Genomic DNA, 22625 nt, shown 5'->3' with positions numbered 1-22625 from the left:
TCCTATGGATATTGAGGCACATTTTCTCACGATCACTAGTTTCACTAATGATTTTTTGTCATAATGCATGGAAGAATATTAGTGACATAAGGGAACATCATAAAGCCAAAGTTCCATGCTTTGATTTTGAAAAATCTAGACGGAATGGATTCAAAGAGCTTCAGGTTTCAGAGGATTCTGGAGTGGTAATCTTCTTCTCATGATCATAAGTTTTTTTTTGTTAAAATTAATCCTTCACAAATTGTTTTAAAGATGATTGCACCTGTATTTCTTAAATTCTGCTCTTGTTGAATGTATGAATTATATTACTAGTTGAGTAAATCCATCTGCATAATTTCTTGTACCTTTAGTTTATATGATTGGTTGAAATGATGATAATATATTTGGCTGTGACTTGTCTACTGTTTATTATCATTCCTATTTTCATTTTATTTTATGCTCAATTATAAGTTTCTCTTCCATTGCGTGTTAAGTTGCTTAAGGTTGTTAAATGTATACCTATTTCCTTTTCCTTTCTTGAGAAATCATTTTCTTATGTCTTTTTACTGGACATTGGAAATATTTCCTATGAATACTGGATGTTGTAAGGCTAGTTCTGCAGATTATTATCCTTTTTTGCTGTTTCAGTTAATATTCCCCTTCAATTTGCTTGTGGCCAATTTACTCACATTCTATGGAGATTGTAGGAATGTGCGGAAACATAAGTTGCTCTGATATTTGCTGAAATTTTGAAATAATGTTAAGCCATTACTAGTTTATACACTGGTCATTTCCAGACAAATAAAAGAGACATCATTTTGTGAGACGTGGACCCTGTGGTTTGATACTATCCTTTATTACATCGCATATTTTGTATTTCTGGTGGTATAATATGAGAGTTTAGAACATATTCTGGTGGATTTTTTTTATGACTACTGCACTAAGACTAGCCATCCGAGCTTCACAGCAAATAATGATTGGGTGGTCTCTCAATACTTTGTAATGAGTAATACAGAGCTGATTTCATAAAATCAATGGAAAATAAAATCAATTTTGTATGACCTTCATGCTTGGCTCAAGAGTGAAGCAATGGTATGTTGAAATCAAGGTTTGAAATTTCGTGCGGTATCGCCCGATACGCACGAAAAATCTCGTTCCGACGCGGCACCGACACCGGCACAGCGCCGGCACATGAATTCCGGCCGGGCGGCATCTCCGGCGGCGTCGCCGGCTCCGGGCGGAACCTCCGGCTGCGTCGCGCAGCCTCGGCGACGCTCCTGAGGCGTCGCGAGGCCTCGGCGACGCCGCCGGACGCCGCGCGCCGCCCGGGGCCGGCGACGCCGCCGGAGGCGTCGCCCGGAGTCGGCGATGCCGCCGGGGCCCCCCGACAGTCCGCGCGTCCGCGTCCGCGTGCCGCGATCGCGCGATCGCGAGTTTTTTTTTTTTTTTTTAAACTTAGGTATTAATTAGATTTTAATAATCAACTCCTAGCTATAGTTCAAAGTTATAATTCGGGATAATTTAAATAGGCCCTATTAAAACCTATAAAATTATCAAAAAATTTTATTAGGCCCTATTAAAACCTATAAAATTATCAAAAAATTTTATTTTTTATTTTTAAATATTTAGATTAAATTTTTTATTTTAATTAATATATTTTATATTTTAAAAATACCGAAACTATACCGGCACGGTACGATACGGTACCGAAACTGTATCGTTCCGGTCCAGGACCGAAACTCCGGCACGGCTCGATATTTTAAACCTTGGTTGAAATGATCCCAATTTCTATCCTATTGTGTGACAAGTAAACAAGGTTTTCTTTATTCAATATCTTTATAGGAAAAATTGCATTCATGCATTAGTTGGTGTTTGTTTTTGAAGTAAGACACATTGTAATTTTGAGCATAGTGGAAAATGTGCACATTACTTATTGTGAATTGATTGTTACTCAATTAGGTAAATGCAGCCAACAACATAGTTTAGCCCCTCAACCAATATATATCCCACATGAATCTAATTCAGGTTTGAAATCTCAGTCACACTATCTAATATAGTCAAGATTTACTTGTCTAATAAAGTACTAGGCACACCACCCAATTTGGTGGTTTCCCATAAACTAACAAGTTTACTAGACAGTAATATGGTAGTTATGACCTTTGGTTTTAGAAGCTATCTTGACTTGTATATGACAATATAGGCATTTGGAGGGACCACATTATTTATTGTAGTTCAAACTTAGGTTTAAAATTTTGTTTTAAGTTGGAATGCTACTATTTTGGTATTGTGTTGAAGTGCGGATACATGGTTTCAATGACAAATTAAAGAAGGTTGGAGATAATGAGGAAAAAAATAAAAGAAGAGGTAATCACCTCGAGGAGCTCTTCTACTAATACCACCAACACTCATGAATTTCTCCATCTACCATGACGTCTTAGACTTTTGCAAACACATGTTAAACTTCTCAATTTGTCAAAACCTCTTGGACTTCAACTTGCCACGTCGATACCTATTGAATGAGCATTGCTTGTCAAGCTTCTTCATTTGCACACTTAAGCACTAACACTATGTATAGTATTTTTTTTTCATTGTTAAAAAAATATATCAAGTAGTTTGGTATCTAAGCACAATATAATCCATATATAGTCATAGGTGCTATGTTGCCTATATTTCTTTTAACAATATTAGTTAGATTGATTATAAGCGTATAACACATAGTATAAAATATCGTGTTGTGTTGGTTGGTATGGGCAAAATTTTTTGTTCTTCCGCGCACCGACATGATAATAGATATAGCCATGACATTGCGATATCCACCACGAGGTCATAGAGGTAGTCGTGACATCGCAACGACCTCTACATTTTCATTTAAATTCTTCTCCTTGATCCTTTCTCTTTTATTTTAATTTTTTCTCCTTCATTAATTTTTTCCTCCTTTGTCTCTCCAAGAGGAAAAAATGAGGCTTAATTTTTTTTTATTAATTTTTTCCCTTTTTCATTTGTTCCTCATTTGTCCTTCGTTATTTTTTCCCTCCTTCCTCCATGAGTGTAAATAGAGAGGAAAAAAGCCTCTTTACCTCTTTAATGATGGTTAATTTTTTTTCCTTTATCCATCCAAGAGATAGACAAAGAAAAACAAATCCATATTAAAGGATGGTTAATTTTTTACTCTTTATTTGTCCACGAGATAAATAGAGAAAAATAAACCTGTTTGACATTAAGTGAATAGATTATTAGGAAAGATAAAAAAATAAATAAAATATAATTTTTGACCTTATAAAATATTCTACTACAAATTAAATTATTATATATATAAATTTAATTTATCAAAATAAATTCAAATTAAGTTAAATTTAAACCTACTTTCTTTCTATTTCTACTTGGTGGATTTCAACTAGCCCTAAATTGATTTTTACTCAATAAACATCAAATATTTCATGAGATAATATCAAAACTTGAATTCAATATTCAATGTCTCAAATACAATTCAAATACGTTCAGTCATAGAATGAAACTTCAGTACCACTCGAAATTTTAAACCTTACAAAATATGTTAAATTTTAAAATTAAAACTTACATCTACTACATAATAAATCAAACTAATCAACCTAAAACCTCAATTTCAATAAAACTTAATCTCATTTTACCAAGAACTAATCATCCTAAGGAGTCCAAATAGATATATGAAAAAAAACACCAAAGATAAAAAATGCATATTAAACAATAAAAAATTATATAAAAGAAAAGTTACATGGTGGCCAATACATAGATTTTACTTGTTGCTTGTCAATTTAGCTAAATCATGGTTAACTTTTGACATGATCTGATTTCAATAAGCTAGGTATCATAATCAAATGCAATAAGATCTCTCATTATATAAACCTATGCGCCCACATAAACAACATATGTTAAGGCTCATTAAAACAATAATGTTGTTTGGAACATGATTTAAAATAGATTCATGTCTGTCAAGCCTATTGAAATTTAATGTCCTATACATATTGACGTCGGGTAGAATAACAATTATCTTGCAAGTAGTATTGATTCTGTTGGTTCAACTACGAACGTCGGAAAATAATCTTCTAAAATTTGTTGATTTGGAAGAATACTAGGAAATAGGGAAAAGGAAAATAAATGACACGACTGAAAATATTATTCATCAAAAAAAATCTCCCTTAACATCAACTAAACAATTATTTAAATAGATCCAAAACTCTAAAATGCAAAGAAAGAAAAAAATCATAATAAAAAAATATTAATAGAAAGGAAAAAAATATTAATAGACTCAAAATCCTAAAGACCCTAAATGGACTCAAAATCAAAAAATATAAAAGATAAAATAACTCTAAAAAAGGATAAAATCTGCAGATTCTCTTGCATCAGTTGCCTCGATTTGAAAAGAATTTATTCTCGAATTTAGAGTAGTGCCGGGTGGTAGCCTAGGAAGAAGATCCTCTGATATTAACTTGGCAAAATCTCCTAGTAGCTGTTACACTTCTGTTGGTAAATCAGGATCTAAACTATTTGATTCACATTGTTACTTTCTAAATGTTTTCCACCTCTATTATCATTGTCCCAGACTTATGTGTTGTGATAACTTCTGCTTCAGACTGCAGACGAACCAAAAGCAAGACCCTGCCATATAATTTTGTATCCAAGTCTTCTTGGATGGGTTGTTTTGGAGTTATCTCTTCTTTAAATTGAACAAGAAATGGTTGGCCTTCCATAGAGAAGTGCTTCATAGCCAAATGCTCTTCGCAATCATTGGTGAGACTCTTGTAGAAAGCAGAATACTCTTCCTTTGTGATCTCTTCAAGGTTCCTCATCTAGATGGGCTTTTGCTTGTTGACCAAAGACCATTCGTGGGAAACTTCCTTGATCTTCTTCTTTTTCTTTTCTCTCTCTTCCTTCTCCTCGTCAACTTACTCCATTTTGCCTTCCTCGATGTCTTTCTTGTCATCGTCCTCATCGTTTTGAACAAAACTCAAATATGGGAGCTCTTTTCCGCCAACGATGCCTCCATCTGGAGAATTCTCAGCGTTCGAAACCTACAACACGCCATCACTAACTTCATCGACAACTTCATCCACCTCATCATTGTCATAAATTGGATCACTGACTATTTCAATTTTGTTGTCCACATCTTTCTTATAATAAAATTTTTCTTGCACCTCATCAAACGAATCAAAGAATTCTTCGGTCCACAATGTACTAGAAAAATCGGGAAGTTCAACTGGAAATCTGATATTTGCATATAGTTCATTTCGAGCGTGGTTCTCACGATTGTGATAGGGTTTTACAAAAGTGGACGCTGAATTAAGATAAAAGAACTCATGACCTTTAAGATCTTACGTCGCTAGAAGCTGGAATAACTTCGCGACTTGTCTCTGTAGATCTTCAAGTATTTTATCTCGGGTGCCACACCCATGGTGCGAGGCATACTCAGCCGGAACCTGTCTATCAAAATTTCGATCACGACTACGACGACTATTCATGTGATCTAAGAGCTTTGATGCCCTATGCCCTTGGGGAATAAAATCCCCCCGGAAGAAGTCGTTTGGTCACCATGATTTACTCCCTTCAAATCGCTGTGGGGCCTGAGGGGCGCTTGGGGTGAGTGAGTCACCTTTTGCCACATAAGAGCTTTGATACCAACTGATGTCGAGCAGAATAACGATTATCTTGCGGGGAGTATTAATTCTGTTGGTTCGATTGCAAACATTAGAAACAATCTTATAAAATCTGTTGATTCAGAAGAATACTAGAAAATAGAAAAAAAGAAAATAAACGACACTGTTGAAAATATTATTCATAAAAAATTATCTTAACATCAACTAAATAATTGTTTAAATAGACACAAAATCCTAAGATGCAAAGAAAGAAAAAAAAACTTAAAAGAAAGGAAAAGTTTTTAATAGACTCAAAATCATAAAAACTCTAAATATACTCAAAATCCGAAAATACAAAAGATAAAAATAACTATAAAAAAGGATAAAATTTTCGGATCTTCACATATGAAAAAGCTTCTTTGTTCCATAAGGCCTCCTTGAACCCTTAAAACCTTTTTCTTTATTTTGCAACCCTCACCAATAGTCAGAAGTTATAACTTCTTCCTTTTGTAAGGCCTTTCTGATCCCAAGCATGTGTTTGCCTTCATTTAGGGTTTCCTGTTGGTAAGAGAAATGTTTGCTCTCTTCTTTTTCTTCTGCTTCTTCTCTTCCTCCTTCCAATCCCTTCCTCCTTTGTTGCCTTCAAAATTGCATGTTGGCACGCTTGACAGTGGTGACGTTAAAATTTGATAACTTTAAAAATGATTTGTTGATCCTAAGTTATCCTATTTGGTGTTGGCCAAATCAAATTGATCAACCCTACTAAAACTTGGCCAACTTGAATCATTCCTAATATAGCCTAGATTGAGTCGGTCAAACTTTAATTTTGATGGGGCGCAATTGAACTCAAGCCACAGTAACTTAAACATAATGGATTAGGTTTAGCTCAATGATGAACCCAACACCTACATGCTAAAGTTGATTGCAATGCAAGTATTGAAGTTGTTGATTGCTAACAAACAGGAAAGAGAAAATTCCTGCAATTTGTATCTGTATAATCATAGGATCATAATCTTCTATAACTCATGTCAAGGAAACAAAATGGGGAGCACAATGTCATTTTATCCCTATATGATCATGGAATTCATATCCCTAGATTAGGGAGAAAATTATGGATCACGACAGTCTCTAGTATGAAAAAAGTGTCGCGTTCTTGTATCAAGAGGCTGCTAAGCTGATGCCAAGGAGATTGGATATCATGCTGCCAACTTTGACCTGCAATTTATGGCAACAATGAAGGAAGAAAGACCTACCAAGAAGTGCTTAAGGACCTTGCTGTGAATGAAGGCAATAAGAAGCAAAAAATAACAAGGTAGAAGAAGACTTCAGTTGAGTTATACTCTCTATCCCCACCCTTCATTTCAACAATAAAAAGTCAATGCTACCTCTATTGAGAGAATATAGAACAAGACAAGTAAAGAAACAGTATAGAGAAAATAATACAAAGTAAAACCATGGCTAAGCCAATGATAACAAGAACAAATTGGGCTACAAGCCCATGAGAACAAGAACAACCCGGGCTACAAGCGAATGATACTAAAGTACAAACCAAGGATACAAAGAACAACCATGGCTACATTCCAGTGACTTGAACAACTATGACCAGAAAGGACAATCATGGTTATATACCAAAATACCAATGACAATCATAGCTACAAGTATATGATAATTATACACTTAACATTTGTAATATGCTAATAAGATAATGGGAGTGGTTACAAAAATGATCCTAACATTTTAAAATGCTATTTGTAATATTTTTTTAGCTGGTCCATACACCTGGTACATAAGTTCATATGTTCCATGCAAGTTTCATAGCTTTTGCAATCACATGTAGGTGTTTTATGTGATATAAACCCAAGTAATATTATGATTTTTTTCTTCATTTATATTTACAACTAAATTCTCTTTAAGAAGATTATTTGTATTGTTTTCATACATAATTCCTCAGCTATGTGGTAGGTGCATTTTGGAGGATTGTAGTGCAATTGAGAAAAAAATTGTGAATCTAAAATATTTTTTTTCCAAACACTTCAAACAATTACAATACTTGCATCTACAGTGGCATCTTCCCATGTAGATGCCAAGAAGCTCAAGTAGTTCTGAGTTGTACATTTTTTCTCACAACTTGATGAGGATTCAGTAGTGGACTAGTGGCATGAATATGATATGCTGATGAATGAGCTAGAGATCCAAGAAGATGATGATGACAGAATATATCAAACTAGAAATATCATAGGTGCAGAAGCAAAGGAGGTTTAAGAAAATTCCAAATAGTAGCCCAATTTTAAGTAGATTATGATGATTTTGAAATGTTATAAGATTTGGAGATGTGTCAAACAATCCAATCCTACATGAGCAAGTGTTAAAATTAGTGCTAGATTTGCATATGTTTTACTTGGTAGTTTGTGGCGCAATATCTATCAAGTGCTTATTTGACTTGATCTAGAAATGTAAACATCTTTTTTTCTTTTTCCAAAGTCAAAAGAGGGTGGTTGAAGTGAAATTGAAGGGAATTAAAAGAGGTAATGGGGGCTGACTAACCCCCAAACATATTCAGAGGGTTGCATCAAGTGTTGGGAGGTATGGTCCATGGTACTTTAAGCATTGCTCCAATTTAAAATTAACCTTGATATTTTCTGCATCTTAAAGATTGACTCTAACCTTAGGTTTTCTCTTTCATGAGATTCGCCATAGTGCCTCTTTTACTTCTCAGAGCAGATTGACAAACTCGTGTTTTCAATCTTTTGATCCAAGCAATCCATCACGCTTCTAGTAGGAAACCACTTATAAAATCATACAGCTAGCAAAACTAGAGAAGTTGCAAAGACTTATGGTGCGAATAAGGACACAAGTAACAATGAAACAACTCAATTTGAGGGAGAAGATATTAATTGGTAAGTTCACTACAATCTTGTTGTAGTGTCTAAAATGCTTAAATATTCTATGATTTATTGACACAATTTGAGGTATTAGTCAGTGTAGCTCCGACAATGAATTGTTTCCCCTTTTTGCTCCAACTATTTTGGGGGTGATGGAAGAATAAATCAAGGCCTACAATCTTATTTTGAGCATGGTATCTATGGTTCTTTGGCTGAAACATAAAGTGTTGGCCTTGCTGATGCTTGTTCCAAGCTTTAATAGTATTTTGGGTGGGAAAAAGGAAGAAGAATGTGTTGGGTTTCTTTATGTGCGTTTAAAATTTTTGTTTTACTAAACAAGCAACAGAAGCATAATAATCTATATTATTACAACACGCGCATCAAAAATCACACGAGGATACACACGCTTACAGACATAATCTTAGAAAAGATGACATAAATAAATTATATCTAAATTTTTGTTTTACTAAACAAGCAACAGAAGCATAATAATCTATATTATTATAACACGCGCATCAAAAATCACACGAGGATACACACGCTTACAGACATAATCTTAGAAAAAATGACATAAATAAATTATATCTGTTGGATAACGTGAAGCAGAAACGAGATCAACCAGTAACTTTCATAAAAGTTTCCTCTACTCATATCTACACCAAGATCTCCGCAAGACGACTTCACTAAGTTACATGTCGTGTCTCTATTTCGATATTAGTCGAAGGAAGGAGACAAAGCGATCTGAGAGAGAACGTATTGTTCAATTCGGTATCCGACGGCTTAAAGCAATCTGACGATATTAATCGAATTGAACGGAGGTGATTAAGTCACCATTCGAAGGTCGGATGACTCGTTGTCGACGAGTGGTACAGGACTAATGACGTTAGAGTTCCGATAACAACAATTGCTCGTTGGAACAATAGCCAAGGGCGAAGGAAGAAGAATCTCGTGGCTGGAAACTACTCCTTGCTTTGACCACCGGCTGTAGCTCCTTGGAAATTGGTGGCTGGCTGGCTGGGGAAGGTGGCTTGCTATGGGAGGGAGGCCAGTAGCTAGCCCCTCTTGGACGGTTGTGGTACCACCTATCGTGGTCGGCGGCGGCAGCGACAAGAGGAGGGGGATGGGCAACGACGCAAGGAAGATTGGGAGAGGAAGAGAATAAAAAATTTGGCTTTTTGATTACCTCATTAAAACAGATATTCCAACTCCTGGATGCTTGTTCCAGTCCATAAATGGACCGTTAAAGTTTGCATACTTTATTTTTGTCAATAGATGTGAGACATTCGAGTTGTATCATATATACATCTTTGAATAGATTTTCGTTAAGGAAAGTTGTTTTCACATTCATTTATTATATCTCATAATCGTAATGAGTTGCTATGATTAGGAGTATCCGAATGAATTTAAGTATAGTCATTGTTGAGAAGGTCTTGTCATAGTTGATACTATATTTTTGACGATTGCCTTTCGCTATCAATCTTGCTTTATGGGTAATTAAATTACCATCCATATTGGTTTTCTTCTTGAAAACTCATTTGCACTCAATAGGTGTTATCCCTTCGGCTGGGTCCATCAAGTTCCAAACTTGGTTTTCATACATGAAATTTATTTTCGATTTCATGGCTTTTAACCACAAGTCTCTTTTTAAATTTTTCAGAACTTTTTTATAACTAATAGACTCCCTCATCTTTAATGAGTAATACGTCTCTCAATTAACTTATTAGTATATCTTTTGGGAATTAGATGTCCTACTAGATCTACGAAGCGACGGTCTATCAACAGGTTCATCTATTATCTCATCCTTATGAATAACAGATTGTGGATCTTGATTAGGCGTCTCTTTTGTGTTTATTGGAGTTTCTTGAACTACCCTTAGCTCAACCTCACTCTCATTGTTTTCTTGCAAGAAAATTTTTTCTCTAGAAATACAGTATGCCTTGAAATAAACACCTTTTATTCCAAGAGATGATAGAATTGATAACCTTTAGTTTCCTTAGGATAATCAATAAATAGACATTTATCAGACTTAACATCTATTTTGTCTGATATAGTAATCTTCACATAAGCAGGACTACCTCTATCTTCATATAAGATAAATGAGATTTCTTATCATTTCATATCTTATATAGAGTAGCAGAGACTGCCTTAGTTGGAACTCTGTTTAGCGAGTAAACAGTTGTCTCGAGTGCATAATCTCAAAAGGATTTAAGAAGACTTGTATGATTTATCATTGATCTTACTATATCTAACAAAGTTCGATTTTGCCTTTCTGATATCCCATTATGTTGTGGTGTGTAAGATGGAGTACATTGAGAAAATATCCTATTGTTTCTGAAATAATCATGAAACTCTTGATTTAAGTATTTATCATCTCGATCCGATCGAAGTATTTTAATACCTTTGTCAAGTTGTTTCTTTACCTCATGTCTAAATTTTTTAAACTTTTCAAAGGCTTCAGACTTGTGTCCCAATAGATACACATACCCAAATTGTGAGTGATCATCGATGAAGATGATGAAGTAGCTATAACCTCCTTGTGTATGAGTCCACATGGGTCTATATACATCGGTATGTATAAGACCCAAAGTATCATTCTCTCGTTCACCTTTTCCCTTAAAAGGTAATTTAGTCATTTTACCTTTTCGACATGAATCGCATGTATCAAATAAATCCAATTCAAATGATTCGTGATTCCATACTTGTATAACTCAGATATACGTTTCTTACTTATATGACCCAGGCGACAATGCCAAGTATAGGATGTTAATCGATTGTCTTTTCGAGCATGCTTGTTGCTCGGTTCAATATTGAATGTCATTGGATACATCTAACGTGTAGTTACCATTGCATAATATTCTAGTTTCATAAAGAACGATATTTAAAGTTATATATCAACAATTATTATTAAAAGTCAAATGGAAATCTTTTTTATTTAAGCAAGAAATAAAAATAATGTTCTTTATTAAAGAAGGAACATAATAACAATTATCCAGTTCCAAGACAAGTCCATTAGCGAGTTTCAATAAATAAGTTTCTATGGCTTTAGCTGCAACTTTTGCTCCATTGCTAACTCGTAAATTTTAATCTCGCTTGACCAATCTTCTATTATTCCTTAACCTTTGTATGTCATTACATATATATGTGAGCGAGACCCAGTATTTAATACCAAGTGTCAGAGGAAATAGTATAATATTCAATAACGAAGATACCTGAAGTAGATGGGGCATCGGATGCATTCTTTACGGACTCAAGATAAATCTTGTAGTTTCTTCGCCAGTGTCCAGTCTTGCCACAATGGTGACACAGTCCCTTTGGTGTCGGTTCTTCTTTTTTAGCCTTTTTCTTTTCCTTGATCTTTTGACTTTCTCTTCTTAGAACCTTTTTTCAAGTGTCAAACAACATCACAACTTTTTGTTCTTTCTTAACAGATGGTTCCACTATCTTAAGCATGTTGATCAACTCTAGAATTGTGGATTCTAGATGGTTCATCTGATAGTTCATTGCAAATTGCGAATTGCCATCAGACAAACTATGTAGAATTAACTAAATACTTAACTCATGATCCATCACAAATCCAAGTAATCCTAACTGCTCAATATAGTCGTTCATCTTTAGTACAAACTGCACAGCAAATGAACTCTCCTACATCTTTAAGTGAAAGAGAAACTTGATGACCTCGAACCGTTCAGATCTGGCTTGCTTATCAAACAACTCACGAAGATGATAAACAATCGTATAAGCATCCATTTGCTTACGTTGGTTTTGCAGTTCAGGAGATATTGAGGCTAGCATGATGGAATTGGCAAGCTCAGAATTAGTCGTATGTTTCTGATGGGTCAACATTTTGTTCGATGTAGCATCGTCAACCAATCTCAAGGAAAGAGGCTCTTCGAGGACATAAGTTATCTTCTCAATATTGAGAACGATTCTCAGATTTCGAAGTCAGTTTAAGAAGTTTGGTCTAGTTAGTTTATTGGTGTCCAAAATTTAGTGCAAATTTAAAAGACATTCTGATTCTATTAATTTAGAAATACATAATTGAACAAATATAAGAGAGAAGAATTTATTATGTAATATAAATAATTTACATACATAAAAGGGAGGCTGACAATGTAGATTGGCTGACGATGTAGCATCGTCAGTTAATCTCGGAGAAAGAGGCTCTTTGAGGACATTAGTTATCTTCTCAACCTTGAGAACAATTCTCAAATTTCGAAGCTAGTCCAATAAGTTTGATCCAATCAATTAATTAGTGTTCAAAATTGAATGCAAATTTAAAGAAGACATTCTGATTCTATTAACATAGAAATAAACAATTGAACAAATAGAAGAGAGAAGAATTTATTATGTAATGTAAACAATTTATATATATATAAAAGGGAGTCCTACTTGCTTATCAAATTCAAGAGCCTTGATTTTGAATTCAAGTGATTGTAGGTTTTCTTTAAATGGGTTCATATCTACTAAAATAAAAACAATCCTGGCGAAAATCCAACAAACCATCCTTAGTTCTAGTGGTAGGTATCCAATATACCAATTATATATCGCGCATATATAACTATCACATTATGCTATATGTACCTCTTTTACTTCTTAGAGCAGATTGACAAACTCGGGTTTTCAATCATTTGACCCAAGCAATCCATCACACTTCTAGTAGGAAACCACTTATAAAATCATACAACTAGCAAAATTAGAGAAGTTGCAAAGACTTATGGTGCGAATAAGGACAATAGGAACAATGAAACAACTCAATTTGAGGGAAAAAATATTAATCGGTAAGTTCACTGCAATCTTGTTATAGTGTCTAAAATGCTTAAATATTCTATGATTTATTGACACAACTTTAGGTATTAGTCCGTGTGATTTTGACAATGAATTGTTTCTCCTTTTTGGTCCAACTATTTTAAGGGTGATGGAAGAATAAATCGAGGCCTACAATCTCATTTTGACCATGGTATCTATAGTTCTTTGGTTGAAACATAAAGTGTTGGCCATGCTGTTGCTTGTTCCAAGCCTTAACAATATTTCAGGTGGGACAAAGGAAGAAGAATGTGTTGGGTTTTTCTATATGCGTTTTAAATTTTTATTTCACTAAACAAGCAGCGAAAGCATAATAATCTATATTATTACAACACGCGCATAAAAAAACTCACGAGTATACACACGCTTACATACATAATCATAGAAAAGATGACATAAATAAATTATACCTATTAGATGATATAAAACGGAAATGACATCAACCAGTAACCTTTAGAAAAATTATCTCTACTCGTATCTACATCGAGATCTCCACGAGACAACTTTATAAGTCATGTGTCGTGTCTCCGTTTCGATACTAGTTGAAGGAAGGAGACAAAGTGATCCGAGAGAGAACCTACAGTTCGATTCGGTATCTGATGGCTTAAAGCAATCCAACAATACTAATCAAACTGAATGGAAACGATCAAGCCGCCGTTCAAAGGTCGGATGGTTTGCTGTCGACAAGGGGCAGCAGGCCTAATAGCGTCAGAGTTCCGATAACAACAATTGTTTGCTAGAACAATAGCCATGGGCGGAGGAAGAAGAATCTCAGGGTTGGAAACTAGTCCTTGCTTTGATCGCCGGCTGTAGCTGGTAGCTGGTAGCTGGTACCTCTTGGACGGTTGCGGCACCACCTAGGGTGGTCGGCGGCGGCAAGAGGAGGGGGATGGGCAGCGGCGCAAGGAAGAGACGGAGAGGAAGAGAATAAAAAATATAACTTTTAGGTTTTTTATTCTCGTTAAATTTCTCTTCCATAGAGAAATTTAACGGAAGCATGGATGCGCCATGTCTCCTTTTAAACAATTTCTCTTTGCTTTCTTCTTTATTCACCATGTGGTTCATGATGCACCACTCTGTGTTTAAGTATATGAAACCATGCAATCTCCTAATTTTCTTAAATGCTTACAAAATTGCCTATCCTAATTGCTCACTTTCTTTTGTATCTTTTACTGCACAGGTGATTTTTGAAGGCATATATGCACTACATCCAGATATTAGGAAGTCACTTGATTTTTGGATTGCTGTTGTGAGAATCATGACCTTTAACATGCTCTATGTTATGTCCTATCATTGTTTATACGCATGTAGCTCAGTTGTGTTGTATGTTTGTCTTTTCCTTACAAGGTTGGTGGTGTTCATTCACACCTTATTGCAAGAGTTCAAAGAGACAAGAATCGTGTTGGCTGTTCTATATTTCAGAATGAGATAATGACAACTGTTTTCCCTATGTTTCAGCAACACATTGAACCACATCTTGTACATGCACATGTTGGTACAACCTGAATTTTTCAACTTGAACTGGTTCCTCTGTTTCTACACTTCTATTTGTCCGCTTGATGAGTCATATTCTCATGCAGCTTAAAATTCGCAATGATTTTGATCCTGTACTTTCTCCTGAGAGTTCCTTATTTGTACTTAAAAGTAACAAGCAGGTGAGCTATTATTTCTATTATTTTTTTATCCTATAGTCTGATGTAGTAAATGGTAATTATTTTTGTGACCTTAACAATCATTAGGTATCAAACCAAGACTTACTCAAAGTACTTGACCCTGGAAAAGTTTGCAGCTCTGTTCAGAACTTCATTGATGTTTATTTAAGGCTTCCTGGAGTGCATTCAAATGGGCAACTTGCAGAAGGAGATTGTATTCGTGTCAGATTGTGTGAAGGAAGATTTGCGTTGTTAATACGAGAGGTCTGGATCAATGATATTCAGTTTTATGTTTTTCCTGTTTCTGAATAACCTTACCATTTCTTTGAATCTAAAGCCTATACGAGAGGGGAATTTCATTATACAACCAAAAGTAGATTTTGATATCAGTGTGAGCACTGTTGCTGGCCTTCTAAAACTTGGGTGAGTTGCTCATAGTCAGATTCTTGAGAGTATTTTTCATTTCATTTTGATGTTCTTTGTTAAATGTCTATTTAATTAGAATCATAAACCACTCGTACAAGTATTCCTTTAAATCCTTTCTTAGTTTGAGAAAAGAAGTAATTTCTATTTGCTATTTCTAGTTCAATCTTGACTATATTCTTGTATGTTTAAAATTCCATATGTGCCCTTTTAATAAACTTTTTACAACTTTGAGAAGTAATTTTTATATTTGCAATTTTTTTTTTAGTTGTTTTGTTGAATGGGAGTCTTGACGTAATAGTAAAGTTGTTGCCATATGATCTGATAGCCATGAGTTTGAGTCACGGAAAAACCTCTTACAAGGCATGGTAAGGCTGCGTACAATAAATCCTTTCCCAGGATCCTGTCTTGGCGAGAGCTTCATGCACTGGGCTGTAGATGTGTATTTTTTCTTTAGATGGGTAGACATGAAAGATTCTAGTGCATATTGAAGAAGAATTTCAAATGAATAATATGTAGCTACATTGCTATCATATACCTACATATATAAATAATAGCTAATAAAAGCATAAAAAACATAATCTAGAATAATCTGCAATTGAATATATGCTACAATTAGTTGCAACTCAGGGTACAGAGGTTATATTTTACTATCCAATGCATTGACTAATCATGAAATAATTTCTACTAAATAATTATATTCTTTCTATGCTAAGTTGACACATTTATGAATCAAAGTTATTTTCCCATATATAATCAAGAAAAAGAGAAGGATATTGTCAAATGATTTAATGATTCCAATCATGGATTTAAATTTCATATCGTGCCGATTGGTATTGACAGAATTTACCATTTTGTTCGCTGATCAACAACGACATCATACTAGCATCGCAACTGCGAGGCTATCGCAATCCCGTTGGGGTGCGGAGGGTGCCATAATCCTGCGACGGCTACGAGGTCGTACCTCTTGGGGTTGTTGCCATGATTTTTTTAAGATTATTTTTTAAAAATTTTTAAATAGGTATATCTATTAATTATATATAATAGTTATAAATATAATATACTATAATAATAGTTATAAAATATTAAGAAATATTTTAAATTTTTAAATACTTTTAAAAATTAATAAAATATTTTATAAAATACTTTTAAAATGTTAATATATGTTGAAAATTAAATATGAATTTAAAATAATTTATTTTTAAAAAAATATAATTCTTAAATATTTCAAATAAATTTAAAAAATTAAAAATTTACAAATATATTCAAAAAAACATTTAAGACCTTCAAATAATTTTTAATTATCTTTGAATTTTTAAAATAATTTTATAATTTTAGATTTAATTTTATAATTTTATCAATTACTTATTTTTAGAATAATTTTGAAATTTACACTTTTATGTAGCTGTGGCTTTATTTTATGAGAAAATATTCGAAGATAAAATCAACACCTCAAAATATAATATCAATAGTAAGTATACATAGTAATCAAGTATAAATAAAATTAATTTTTAATTAATATATATTTATATTTAAAAATTAAAAAAGTATGAAAATCGTATTGTTCTGGTTCTGGACCGAAACTGTGGCCAACTTGAAATTTTAAACATTGCTTTCAATATTTTTTCGAGTAATTTTCAATCTGTTTTTATAATCCAGAAAAATTAATAAATAAATAGTGAGTTATTCTCCAAATAATATTTATTATTTGATAAGAATTTACATGATTAAGAGGAAGATTAAAAAAATGTCAGAAAAATTAGTGATATGGACAAAAAAACAAATTATTTGAATATAGTAATAGATAGTTATGTTATCTATTATTAGATTTTTAAATACCTATATAAAACATCTAATTGTTCAAAAGTTTAGACAACATTAGCAAGGTTTTTTCCATTGTTGAGTTCTCTATAACTAATATGTCATAATTTGTAATTATGTTTATATATTACTACTTTCATGTTAGCAATTGTCATACCCTGCGTGGTCTAAGCCTGGCCCTGCGTGGTCTAAGCCTGCTTAGAGATATGTTGCCTAAGCTTGCTTAGAGGTATGTTTCGCTCATCATGCATGATCTACAATAATGTTAAAGTGCAATACAAAATCTTTTCAAAGTGCATACCTTAGAATAAAACATGACTAATAGTAGAAAATAATGTGAGTAATACAAAATCTTTCTAAGATGCATATCTGAGAAGAAAACATTTCTAATAATAGTTGAGACAACAACTACTTAGCACAAGTTAGAAAATGGATAAATAGGAGAGAAGAGATGCGTATGAATTTAATATCTTAAATTAAGAGCTCAAAGGATTAACAATAATTAAAATTGATATTGAACTAACTTCCCTCTACTTTCACATTTAGTTAACACATTCCAATATTACCTATATCCAAGTGAGTTAGTTATAACTCATATTTGAATATTAGAGTTCCAAGTTGAAGTTTTTATTCAACATAAGGTTAACTTCAAGGTTCAAAATCTCGACCCTTGTCGAAGTTTGATCTTTGATTGGAATAATAGTTTCAGTATTATATCGATATTTCGATGCATAGTGTCGGTAATGGATTGGAGTTGAGAAAGGAAGGAGATAAAACATAGGAAGGAGTCTATGTCAAGCATAGTTTTAAATCTTGTACCATGTTGGGCAAATGGTCGAAATACATCATTCCAACTGATGTTTCAATACATGGTACCGGTAATGGATAAGAGGAAGAAGATGAAGTATAGGAAGGAGTCTGTGTCGAGCATGATTTTAAATCTTGTATGATGTTTGGAAAAACAATCAAAATATATTATTCCAATAAATTACCGAAACTCAATAGCACATATAATGTTTACATCCGTGACTTCATTTCTTTTCTCCTTCAACTTTCAATCTATCACCGATATCATGTATCAGAGTGTTGGAATAATATCTTTTCGGTGAAACATTGAAATTATGATATAGCTTGAGATTTTGAACCTCAGTGCTGAGTGGTATTAAGTTTCAGTGATTTATTGGAACGATATTTTTTTTACTGTTTCGCCCAGCATGGTATGAAATTTCAAATCATGGTTAACTCCAATTCTTTATGCCCCTTATGAGTAACTATTCATTCATGTTTTTTATATATATCCACTTTTAATTAACACCATTTTTATATCACAAGTAATTTCACCGTTAATTGTCTACATTTAAGTAAATCCACTTAATTATTAACACTAACTATCAAAGCAAATTCACTTGAGATCATTTATTAGCACAAGTAAATCCACTTAATTGTCATTTTATTTTCTTAATGCAAATACATTTACTTTTAATTGTCACCTCTTATTTGTCACCAAATAAATGCAATAAGTGAATCGCTTGAGTGAAATTCGCAGAGTAGAAATAGCATAATCTAACACTACGCTAAGGCCCCCATTGGTGATAAACAACGATATATCGTTCATACAAAATTAGCATAAACTGTGGGTAGCCTTTGCTACTACGTTTTTGTGGGAAGTTTGGTGCTACTACAAAGAGGAATTTTGGTGCAATGGTAAAGTTGCTGTCGTGTGACCTGGAGGTTACGAGTTCGAGTTACAGAAACAACTTCTTATAGTGTAGGATAAGGCTGCGTAAATAGACCTAATGTGGTTCGAACCTTCCTCTCTTGTCACAAATGAAAGAGAGAGAGGCCTTGGATTACTAGGTGGAGGAGAAGATCTCCACTGCTCATAACTCTAGGTTGTGATTGGGGCAACATCGTGAAAAGAGGAGGAAAGAAGAATCAAAAAATGAATCATGTGGGAAAGAGAAGAGAGAAGATTTAAATAATTTTAAGTAACCCAAAACTCTACAACTTAAGCATAACTCGAATGAACCATAACTAGATTGAACCAGTTGATTCCTCATGTATTTTTGGTTCATCCCTAAATTAGCGATAAATCCAAATCGAGTCCAATTTGAACTCACTCTTATTGCAATGCCCACCGGATGAACTAAAGCCAAATTTGGACTCTAATAAACCCTAGTTGCCATCCCTAGTTGCCATCATTGCTAAATTGGTTCATCTCTAACAAAATCAAAGCATCTTGAGTTCAAGCCAAACTTAAACTTAATTTATAATTAATTCTAATCTCCTTCAATTCACCTCAAATAAATTGAATATAAACATTAGAATTTAACCATTTCTCTTAATTACCCTCAATTGTTGTTTATTCTAATAATTTACCATTATTAAATTTTTTTAGGGTTATAACATCATATACAACTTTATTTAGTTTATTCTAATAATTTACCATTATTACATTTTTTTAGGGTTACAACATCGTATACAACTTTATTTTGTCAACTATTTACAATCTTATCCCTTCATTTAACTATATAGTGAAGATCCATCTTCATAGGGTTTAGACGCTTTGAGCATTGTTTGACAACATAGTTTTCAACTTTTTTCATTTAGTCATAGGACCAACATTAGTGATTTATCATTTATATGATCATTCTATGTAAAAGAATTTTTAAGAGATCATAATGCAATACTAAATTGAACCTTCTAATCATGAAAAAGATTGAGATGAAATTGATAAAGCAAAGACAACTATTTTACACGGACAAAAATAACCTACTCAAAGATTAATTAAAGAGATTTTATTAATAAAAAGATGATTATTATATAAATTGTAAATGTAATATCACCTAAACTAGAAAAGAAATGTCAATAATTGGGAAAGATAATAATCCCATTAAACTCTTACCATAACCAAATTAAACTAAGAAACTTATGCCAAACAAAAATGTACTAAAATTTTGGTACCTAGAATAAAACAAATATCAAAATCAATTATAAATTCAAAATTGAATTGGTTTTTTGTTTCCATCATTCTCCTCCACTAAGCTAACAAGTTGTGAGCATCTTTAATTAGGTCATTTTTCTAAAAAAAAAAAATGGGTAGGAAAGAGCAAGAGCATCATGTGAGGCATATTTTTCAAGTACCATAAAGTATTCATCTTGTTCTTTATATGCCCCTTCCAGTGAGTAAGAAACTCGTGCACTTTGTCCCTTCTATGTTTTCACTTTATTATTATTTTTCTTTAAGGTTGCCCTTTCCAATGAATAAAAAATTATCTTACTTTGTCATAATGAAGATTAATGTTTATGTTTTTGTCATTGCCACAGGACATGGAAGTTGTAATGAAGAGGATGAATTTGTAAGAGCATAATTTGCACCAAAGTGACATACAAAAAATGGAGACTCAAATTTCTCCCAACAAATTTAAATTTCATTCAAATTGAAAAATTGAATTAGTGTTGAAGTAATGTAGCAAGTTAAATAAACATACATAATAATCAAATTTTCTCATAATAGTTCTAAATACAAAATGAAGATGAAGGATATTAATGCCTAATAGAAGTTCAGAAGAAATTTGAGGTCATTATTACAAGATGACAATTCACCATATCACTAGGGTTAAATGCATTACTTAATGCAATTCCATTTCTAATATTGACAAATATCATTTATCTGCACGGTAAAACTCAATTTGATACATAAAAGCAAATAAAGAAAAGCTCAATATGTAGACTAGCATGGAATTTGAAAATTTGTCTTTATAAATTAATGCAACACCAAATTGAATTGAAAAATCAGTCAAAGATTGGGGTGAAACGGTTGAAGTGAAAAGATAACTATCTCTATATCATATAGAGAAAAAGAATATCACACAAAGATTAATTAAATTTTTTTTGAAAGATGATTATTGCATAAAGACAAAACACATTATAAGTTCAATAGAAACTAAATCAGGAAAGAAATATCAATAATACAAAAATCTTATAAAACTCTTAACAATGTAAAAGATTCTCCTACCAAATCAAAATCTACCAAATAAACCTATACCTATTAAAAAATAGAAAATTTTTGAAACCTAAAATAGAATAATTATCAAAACCAATTGCGAATTCAAAATTTATAATTCAACTGATTCTTAATTACATCATGGTTAGCATGCTAAGGTGTTATTTTTTTGCTTGTATGGTACAGAGAAAATTTTATTTTTCACTGTGAAAAAGGATGCAATAACTTTGAGGAGGTTTTGGAAAATAAAAACTCTAAATCAAGTATCTCAAATTTTTTGAATACATCATTAGTCATGGAAAAAATGAGTTTTTGGCTTAATTTGGTTCTGTTGTACGACATCCATATATTTCCACCAATTAGTTTTTGATCATTGTAATGTTTTGCCCACATGCTTATCCAATATTCTCACATTTTTTGTATTTATTTTATTTTATTTTTAATGGACATGCTCCTCTTTGTTACTTTTATGTTTCTCTATTGTATGAATTTTTGGATGCTCTAGTTTATGATGTATTTTTTTTCCTAAAGATTATTTAAATTTCATTTTCCCCCCAGATTTTTAATGGGACTGTTATATCATTCATGGTTCATTTTACTTTTCTCTAAATCCTCATACGTTTTTTAACAGTTATCAAGCCGTTGCATATATTGAAGCTTCTGCAGTCATCTATCAAGATGGAAAGGTCAGTGACTCATCTTCCTATCACACTTTAACTTTATGATGTGTGATCATCAAGAATATTTAATGTATCAGCAGTTGGTTTTTATTTTTGGATATGCCACCATGTCTGAAAGTTGCTAATCAGAATAAATATCTGTCTGAGATCAAGGCTCCTAATCAGAATAATTATCTTGTCCAATAAAAATACCTTGCAGTTAAGAAAAAAATGGTTTGTTGCTTCATCTGTCACTTTGCCTGATCTGGTTTGGCTTCCATCTCATCACATATAATTTCTTACTCAGTTATTGTTCACAAGAATGTCTTTTCAATGCGACCAGGTATTAGCCAAATTTTTACATAGCAACCCATATGTTTTGAAACATTGTTATCAAGGCACTAGGTGCAATTGGGGGGCTAAGAGGGTTAGGTTTGTAATCAAAAGGCATAGGTGCACCTCTATGGAGAGATGCACACACACCTTCATAGTATACATGATATGGTACACATCATATAATACATATAGTTATGCTAATATAACACTCAAAATCAGCTATTTGTAAGAACAAAAATCTTGAAAAAAATTAATGAAACAATTAAAGTTTCTAAAATTAGATTATATACAAAAACTACCATATAATTGCATTATGTTATTACAATTTATAATCATCAACCATTGTTTGTCCTAATTATTTTGGCTATATGAATCTTATCCCTCCATCGAGCCATGGTTATATCATTACTAATATTCAAAAGAATTAAATTATAATTTTGTTAGAATAACTAAAG

At 32.9% G+C, this 22625-nt stretch overlaps 1 protein-coding gene across 2 annotated transcripts in view; it reads left to right on the top strand.

The window, feature by feature from the left end:
- The window catches only part of LOC141817616 (uncharacterized), a gene marked incomplete at its 3' end in the record, with an annotated part of 52981 nt that extends 31120 nt beyond the window's left edge, over nt 1–21861 (top strand). For both annotated transcript variants that reach the window (XM_074705268.1, XM_074705267.1), the window contains 7 exon segments: nt 75–185; nt 14454–14522; nt 14621–14764; nt 14854–14928; nt 15013–15189; nt 15263–15348; nt 21807–21861. In XM_074705268.1, coding sequence (XP_074561369.1) covers nt 75–185; nt 14454–14522; nt 14621–14764; nt 14854–14928; nt 15013–15189; nt 15263–15348; nt 21807–21861 — 717 coding nt within the window.
- Between the last annotated feature and the right edge of the window lie 764 nt (nt 21862–22625).

Source organism: Curcuma longa, unplaced genomic scaffold, assembly GCF_044706935.1.
Source record: "Curcuma longa cultivar G26 ecotype Majalengka, Jawa Barat unplaced genomic scaffold, ITB_CL_G26_1.1 contig_21242, whole genome shotgun sequence".
NCBI lineage: Eukaryota > Viridiplantae > Streptophyta > Magnoliopsida > Zingiberales > Zingiberaceae > Curcuma > Curcuma longa.
This window is presented reverse-complemented; position numbering and strand designations above follow the sequence as displayed.